We start from the raw sequence: 7992 nt of genomic DNA on the forward strand, positions 1-7992 counted from the left end.
TCCATGGGCTCATATCTGGGGGCTGCTTGGGGGGTTTGCATTTCTCTTTCATTCCTCCTGTGCAGGAAAGGTCCTATCTAAGAGCTGTCCCAAACAGAGATTTATGGATTTCCTAGAAGGGGATTAGAGCAATTCATGAGATGGGATCGTGGCTCACGTGCTTAGACACTTCATGTCGGGACAGGTCACTGTCTCGTGCTCCTGGCTTGGGCAGGTGTGTGGTGTAAAGTGCATGTTTGGTCCAGGGAGCAGAGACCCGAAATCCTGGCCCAGCTGAGTCACCCAACACCTCTGCAATCTGCAGAATGCCTTCCCCAAGGAGGGAACTGTGGAATACCAAAACAATTACTTTTCTCTAATATTTGTTTTTATGGGGAGGATGAGAATTTATAGCATTGGGAAGGAATTCATAACAGAAATTATATAAACTCTGAGGCTTCCAGGTGTAAACCAAGCTCTAAATTACAGGCTTCAGGAAGGGATGTTCTGACATACTTTCCTGTCTGTTGTGTATTCCTTGTGACTAACTCTGAGTAATAGCTGTTTTTTAGACAGGCTGTAGATCAAAACTGGAGCACTCCCACAGGACACTACTGGAGGGTGCAGAGTGATAAATGTATCCTATCCAGCATCATTTCTCACGATGTATCTGATGAGTTCCTGTCGAAAAGGCTTTTTTCGAGGCTAATCCGTGTGGCACAAGTGCCCTAAACTTCCCACCTAGGGGAAAGAGAAGATAGAGGTATAGAAATTTTATTTCAGTCCTTCTTGTGAAGCTTCCCCATTGGGTATAATTAAGAAATCACTGGAATGTGGAAGGATTGGGAGCATAACTCTGACACTGTCATTTGCAAAAGCAACTCAGAGGTTTGAATTTGTCCTCAAGTGAATATTCCACGGAGAAAAGCCTGAAGTGTCCAGTGGAACCCTCACCTGAAAGCAGCAGTCCCAGCTCCTGGCTGAGCTCCCCGGGCACTGGGCCTTCAGCTGCCATCCCTTTTCTCTTTTCTCTTTTCTCTTTTCTCTTTTCTCTTTTCTCTTTTCATCCCATCCTCAGCTGCCATCCTTTTCCTCCCTGGCAGCATGTTTACTTCTCCATGTACACTTAGCCATTGGAGACGTGGGCGGATCTCTCACCTCCCATCTTCCCTCCTGAGCCTGGTCCTGGTGTCAGCCCTCAGGATGGCACCTCAGCCTTAAAATTTAACCTCAACACACAAGGGAAAGGATTCACCTCATGTTGGCCCTTGGCTGGTGCAAAAAGCAGGGGGTTGCTTCATGCTTTTGCCTCTTTCCAGGAGTTTTAAGAGGCTCCATCTGTTTTGGGGTCACAGAATCACAGAATGGGTCAGTTTGGAAGGGACCACAGTGGATCATCTGGTCCCTGCTCCAGCAGGGCTATCCCAGGGCACATGGCACAGGATTCTGACTGGATTTTGACAAGGTTTTGAGTATCTCCAGTGAGGGGGGAGAGTTCACAACCTCTCTGGGCAGTGTGTTCCATTGTGTGGTCACCTGCACAGTAAATTCTTCCTCCTCTTAAGTACTTTTTCTTCTGGTAAGAACAGATCAGATGCAGACCCCTGATGCCTTTGGCTGCAGCTATAAAACTCTGTTACTTACAGGGAAAGCCAGAGATTTTCCCTCTGAAGTGATGACAAGGATCACTTTTTCTCTCCAAGTGCCGTTCATATTTGTTTACTCTGGGAGTAAAATGTGGTGTCATGAACACAGCTTCAAATACTTTGTATGTCTTGCAACACAAGAAAATAAATTACCAACACATCCATCACTTAGAATTAGGTTATTCTGGTGCTTTATGAACCTTTTCTTAAGAAAAAAAAAGTGATTTGCAGCTGTGCATAGGCTGTGCTTTTAGCTCATGTATAATGCAGATGAGGGGACAAGCTAGCTAGAGGCAAAATCAGAGTTTAAAAATTCCTTTTTTTTTACCCTGCACATCACAGAGATTTTAAGTCCTCATTGACTCCTGAAAATGCGTCTCCGGGAGGACAAAGGATGATATATTCTTAACGAGAGTGTAAAGTATAGTAGTTCTAAAGACAATAAATGCAAGGTCACATTAGGGCAAAACAGTTAATTACCCACTTCATTATTGTCAAGGTTAATACAGTATTTGGGCACAGAAGCTGTTTTTCATCTCCTCCTGGAAACGAGGCAAGACAGCCTCTCTCCCAGACAGATCCATTATAGCTTATCACGGCAGGACAGGCCGCTGCAGAAGCGCCATGAAGGATGTCTGCTGTCACCAGGCTCCGGGGCAGGCGCCCAGCCTGTCCAGAGAGCTCTGGGAATGGGATGGGATGGGACGGGAGTTGGCAGCTCCAGCCTCAATTCACAGAGACTGCGCCCCATTGATTTCACGTACGAGGGCAGCGGCGGCGTAAAATTCCCCGGCGCTCCTTCATCTGCAGGAGCATTGATCCCTCCTAAAGCGCACAATGCACTGGAAAACGTCCTTTAATAAACATGGAGTATCGACCATCGCCCAGCCCCTCCTTCCCTGGGAGCCCTGTGGGAGCTGTGCCTGCCATAGGGCTCCATCCCGGTTTTCCACGCACGACAAGGTGTTGGACAGCTTTCCATTACATGATCTCAGCAGACAGAGCAAAGGCCTTGGAAATCTTAGCCTGTCGAGCTTGGTGAAAAATACTTTGCTTTTATCTGTTTTGCCTGCAGCAGCTCTGACAATTCCTTAAGTTTAAAAGTACAAAGACCAGGAAGCGGGTAAAAAAAATTCAGTACAATCCCTGTAAATATATCTAGAATATATATAGAGAAAGAATCCCCTCCTCCTCCTCATATTTTTTCCCGTTTATAAAGCCTTTAAAATTAGAAAAAACTAGTCTGGTTCCTATGACACTAATTACCATTGTATCTCTTTCCATGATAGCCCTTTTCTGTTACATTTTCTTTCAAGGTTTTTGTTTTGCTTTTTAAGTTAGAGCTCAAATTTCCCATCATTTGTGATTCCTGCCGTTGTATGTGTGCCCCGTGAGGTTTTCCCTCTGCTCACTGATACAGCGAGCCCAGAGTCCACAATCCCAAATTAAGACCCCACATCACCACTCCAGTTCCTTGGAACCTGGGTACTCCTTGTGGGCCTAGCACTAACATTAGCCTTTCAGGTTTGGGAATTTGGGCCATGATTATGGCAACTCCCAATCTCAGGCTTCTTTCTGCAAATCCTGTGCTTCCCAGGAAATCTGTGGGTGCTGTTGAGCCCCCAGCACACACTTTCTCTCTAGTAAATCACTTCAGGACAAGTTAACATGGTACAACATATGTTTTATTCTTTATAGCATCTTACTTGATTTAATTTTTTAATTGTGATGCTCTGCTCATTCTTACAGAGCAATTACTTTTATTACTCCTTTACACCAATACTTTCTTTAGGATATTAATTCGTTTTTTCAGCCTAGTAAATGATTCTGCCCACCAGGGAGTTACACAATGTACTCCAGAACTGTGTATAAACACCTTAAATTCTATTCAGATAGCAGAACTCTTGACAATATAGAGTATTGGTGAAACACTTCCTGAATTTTCTTCTCCAGTTTTTTTGATAAGAATGGTGCTAGATGTTTCTTTGGAAAAGATCAAGCTAGTGTAGGCTGTCTGATTTAGCCTGGGGACGGCTCACCAAATCTGTCCTTTCGTATAAATTTAAAAACAAGCCAGAACAAATAGGAATATTTTTGTTGTTGTTAATAAATAAGTATCATAATTGATAATAATTGTTATTCATAGTAACAGAGCACTGACTTCAGTAGGAAGTGTGCCTCTGGGATAGGTAAGTTTTAGCCTCCTTTTGTGCTGGCCATTTTCATTTTCTCATGGAAAATAATCTGAAGGCAATAGAAATTGCAGCCATCACACTTGCAACTCACTGTTTGCCAGTGATCATCCTTAAAATGCTGGGATAAAAGAAGAGGGTTTTAGTTCTTAATCCCCTTAACTTCATCAGTCAGGATGAGACAGCACTGAGGTCCCAGAGCTATCCAAGACAGCTCCATCCGGCTGGGGCTTTGGTGGCAAATACTTTTTTTTTTTTTTTGAAAGCCAGAATTTCCTATAAGATCATTCTACTATTAGTACTATTTTTAAATCCTCATAATCAAAAACGTTACTCCCACGCATGCACCTGTCTGCAGAAAATCCCCAAACTGCAGGGATTTGTCACCAGTGAATTCCCTGACATATAAACACTCAGCTTCATTCTTCTAAATCTTCCTTGTGAAGGTGTCTGAAAATCCTGTTTCCAGACAGTGTGTGCCTGGAGGAGCAGAGGGACAGTCCTTCCCTGGAATGAGAGGCCACTCTGCTCCAGGGGCTCCCTGTGGCTCCAAGGCTCTTCTGTGCACACCCAGCACGGCTGCTGCCGGAAACCTCTCCTTTGTGAAGGCCAGCCCCGTGGAGAGTGTTAAATTGGCATTTTCCTCCTCAGCAGGAGGAGGTTTGCACAGGGGAGTGGGGTGGCAGTTGGGTATTTCAATCTTGTTTTCAGTTATAAGCATTTCATTGTCGAACATTGCTGGTTTATTATGTGATAATTAAATATGAATGATCAGGCAGTCATCCTGCCAAACAGGCTGTAGCAGAATGAATCCAATTCCTCTTATCCTTCTGAATGGCTTTGGAGGTGAAAGGAGTGATCTATTTGCTGTCCCTTATTTTTGCTGTCCTATTGTTTCAGTACCATTGGCTTCAAAATAGCAAACTAGGCAAGTAATTACGGACATAAATCAGAGCAGGGAGCAGCGTGAGGTCAGGATAGCTTTGCTTTTTGCCTGCCTCTTCTCAGCTGCCTTTTGCTGGGAGAGAGAGAAGTACATTACTGATAATTTCATGATCTTACTAGTGATTAAATGCTTTTTTTTGACAAAGTTTGAATGCCTGGGTGCTTTCAAGCAGGTGTTGAGCAGCCTCACTATACTTGGAACAAAGGAACAAGTGCAGAGCAAGTGACCAGGCTGGATCTGATATTCTGTGGTTGGTGTTCAGTATTCCACATTCAGCATCTGGCATGCCATGGTTGGTGTGCTTTATTCCACATTCACATCTGGCATGCCATGGTTGATGTCCAGTATTCCACATTCACATCTGACATGCTGTGGCTGATGTGCTTTATTCCACACTCAACATCTGATATTCCATGGTTGGTGTGCATTATTCCACACTCAGCATCTGACATGCCATGGTTGGTGTGCATTATTCCACGTTCACATCTGACATGCCATGGTTGGTGTGCATTATTCCACGTTCACATCTGACATGCCATGGTTGGTGTGCATTGTTCCACGTTCACATCTCACATGCCATGTTTGGAGTGCATTATTCCACATTTACATCTGACATGCCATGGTTGGTGTGCATTATTCCACGTTCACATCTGGCATGCCATGGTTGGTGTGCGTTATTCCACGTTCACATCTGACATGCCATGGTTGGTGTGCATTATTCCACATTCACATCTGGCATGCCATGGTTGGTGTGCATTATTCCACACTCAGCATCTGACATGCCGTGGTTGGTGTGCATTATTCCACATTCACATCTGGCATGCCATGGTTGGTGTGCATTATTCCACGTTCACATCTGACATGCCGTGGTTGGTGTGCATTATTCCACATTCACATCTGGCATGCCATGGTTGGTGTGCATTATTCCACACTCAGCATCTGACATCTGCTTGGTTCCCAATACACCACAGTCAGTGTGCAACACAGCCTGCAGCCCAGAGAGGGAAATCTCCTTGGGGTGACCACAGTGACCCTGTTGAAAGGCTCAGTGAGTTAAGTAAGATGCAGCCAGAGATATTTACCCAAAGTAAATCAGCAAAGCAAATGTGCTTTCAGTAGAGCCTGGCTGATTTATGGCCCTGGCCACCAATCTGAACATCTTATTTGCGTGGGTGTTTGTAAACGTGAAGTGGTGCTCAATGGCAGTCCCCAGGTGAAAAATGGATGCAGCCACGTGTTACAGCTTTCAGGTGGTAGTGACTAAAAAAATACAATCTTTCTTGATAAGAACTCTAACCAGGGCGCTGCTCACCTCTGATCCTAACAGGAGCAGCGGTATTTTGGACATAAAGGAGTGGGGGTGGGTAGAGGGATCTATGGAGGGCCTTCCAATAGTGGGGCACAAACGAGGCCAGCACTTGGCATTGCTGATGTGGGTGTCCTAGAGCCATGGTTGTGCACCGTGGTTTGCTGGATGCTGTGTGTTACAAGGAGATGGAGTCAAGTATTTTTCCCTCTTTGCCAAGTGTCTTTTACGCTAAGTTAACTAAGAGGCAATCCTCAGTGGGACTCTGATACTCATGAATGTACTGTTTTGTAAAAAAAGAAAAAACCAAGAAAATTCAGTGCCTGTTTAACTATACCCTGCTTTTCATTCCAGCAGTTTGTTAAAATAACACGTAGAAGTGACCACTAAATGATTTTCGTTTAGCTTATCCATGCCCTGTAAATCAGATTCAACCCACCAGTGTGGCTTGATGTAGACAACTGAACAATAACAAATGAAAAATAAGTAGTGGGTTTAAATGTCTCTATTGTTGGCTGCTGAACACCCACCTCTGAAATTGGGCTTTTTGAGAGTGTCTTGGGGTTGCATGTCAAATCCCAGCTTGTGATCGACATTGAACTTAAACATTTCTTCATGTCCTACTGTAATTATTTATGGAGGGGTTTTTTTTTAGCAATGAGATATGTGACTGAAGAACATAGGGCATTGCTACGGGTATTCCTGGGAGGATCTTTTTTCCTTTTTTGTTGGTTTTTTTTTTTTTTTGGGGGGGGTGAAACACTAAACAAAAATCAGTATTTAACCAAAGCAACAATTTTTTTTATTCCCAGACTATCGTTCGAGGAAACAAGCCTCGAAAGGATACTTCAATCAACGGCCTGCTGGAGGAGTTTGACAATATCTCCGTGACACGATCCAATTCCCTGCGGAAGGAAAGCCCTCCCACCCACCACCAAGGAAATGCAAACCACGTGCCGAGGCACCAGGAGGAGAACGGCTACATCACGTATTCCCAGTACTCCAGTGAGTCAGACACCACAACAGACTATGTCGTGGAGAAATACCGAGACAAGGCTCTGTACGGGGAGGAGCTGGACCGGTACTACAAGGGCAGCTACGCCGCCAAGCAGAACGGGCACATGATGAAGGTGACGTCCCGGGACATCTATTACTCGGAAGTGACACCCCTGCAGTCAGACCTCTCCAGGTTCCTCCCAGATTACCAAGCACACCTGGAGACCAAGCCCAAACCGCTGGAGTACGGCTTAAAGCTGGAGTATCAGCGGATCCCCAGCGGGTCCTCCCTGGACTACAGAGATCCCTTTCCTTACGCCCCGTCCCGAGCGTCGGTGCAGAGCGAGTGCCCCAAGGAGAGGCTGGAGTATGGGGACAGTGACTGGGGACACGGCCTGAGCAAGGATGACTACGATAAGAGGCCGAAGTCATCCTACGTGGACCCCGCGAGCCCTCAGCCAACGATAAGGCAGAGATCCAGGTCAGGCTCCGGCCTGCAGGAGCCGGCCGTGCCCTACGGAGCAAGCGCCTTCAAAGCACACCAGCAAGGACATTCCTACAGCTCCTACACCTACCCCCGCCTGTCCGAAACCGCAGCAGGCGTTCCCAAGGTAACCTGACCTGCCTGGGATCGTGCTGCCAGGGCAGGGACCAGCCTCTCCTCAAGGGGAGTGTGAGAAGTGAGAATTAAGGGCAAGGAGCCACGCTTGGGCACACGATGCTAAACGTGGCCAGTGACATCCCCAAGAGCTGTGTGGCTGCTCCTTGGTGGGTGTGGAAACCCACCCACTTTGCTTGGGTGTATGAAAATGGATGTCAGGGAAGTAGTGGGTTTAAGGTACTAGTTCAAAGGCAGGTTTGGAGATGCCCATCTTCTGGGGATTGTATTTGAAATTCCCAATGAGCATGGGTTCTTTGGCAGTTTTT

The 7992-nt window shown here is 45.8% G+C and overlaps 1 protein-coding gene across 4 annotated transcripts in view; it reads left to right on the forward strand.

The window, feature by feature from the left end:
- The window catches only part of PAK5 (p21 (RAC1) activated kinase 5), a 67834-nt gene extending 60069 nt beyond the window's left edge, over positions 1–7765 (forward strand). For all 4 annotated transcript variants that reach the window (XM_040057826.2, XM_040057828.2, XM_040057829.2 and 1 more), the window contains one exon: positions 6882–7765. In XM_040057826.2, the coding sequence (XP_039913760.1) occupies positions 6882–7685 (804 nt within the window). In that variant the 3' untranslated portion in view covers positions 7686–7765. The remainder of the gene's footprint in view (positions 1–6881) is intronic.
- The last annotated feature ends 227 nt before the right edge of the window (positions 7766–7992 follow it).

The sequence above is a fragment of the Hirundo rustica genome, chromosome 3, assembly GCF_015227805.2.
Source record: "Hirundo rustica isolate bHirRus1 chromosome 3, bHirRus1.pri.v3, whole genome shotgun sequence".
Classification (NCBI taxonomy): domain Eukaryota; kingdom Metazoa; phylum Chordata; class Aves; order Passeriformes; family Hirundinidae; genus Hirundo; species Hirundo rustica.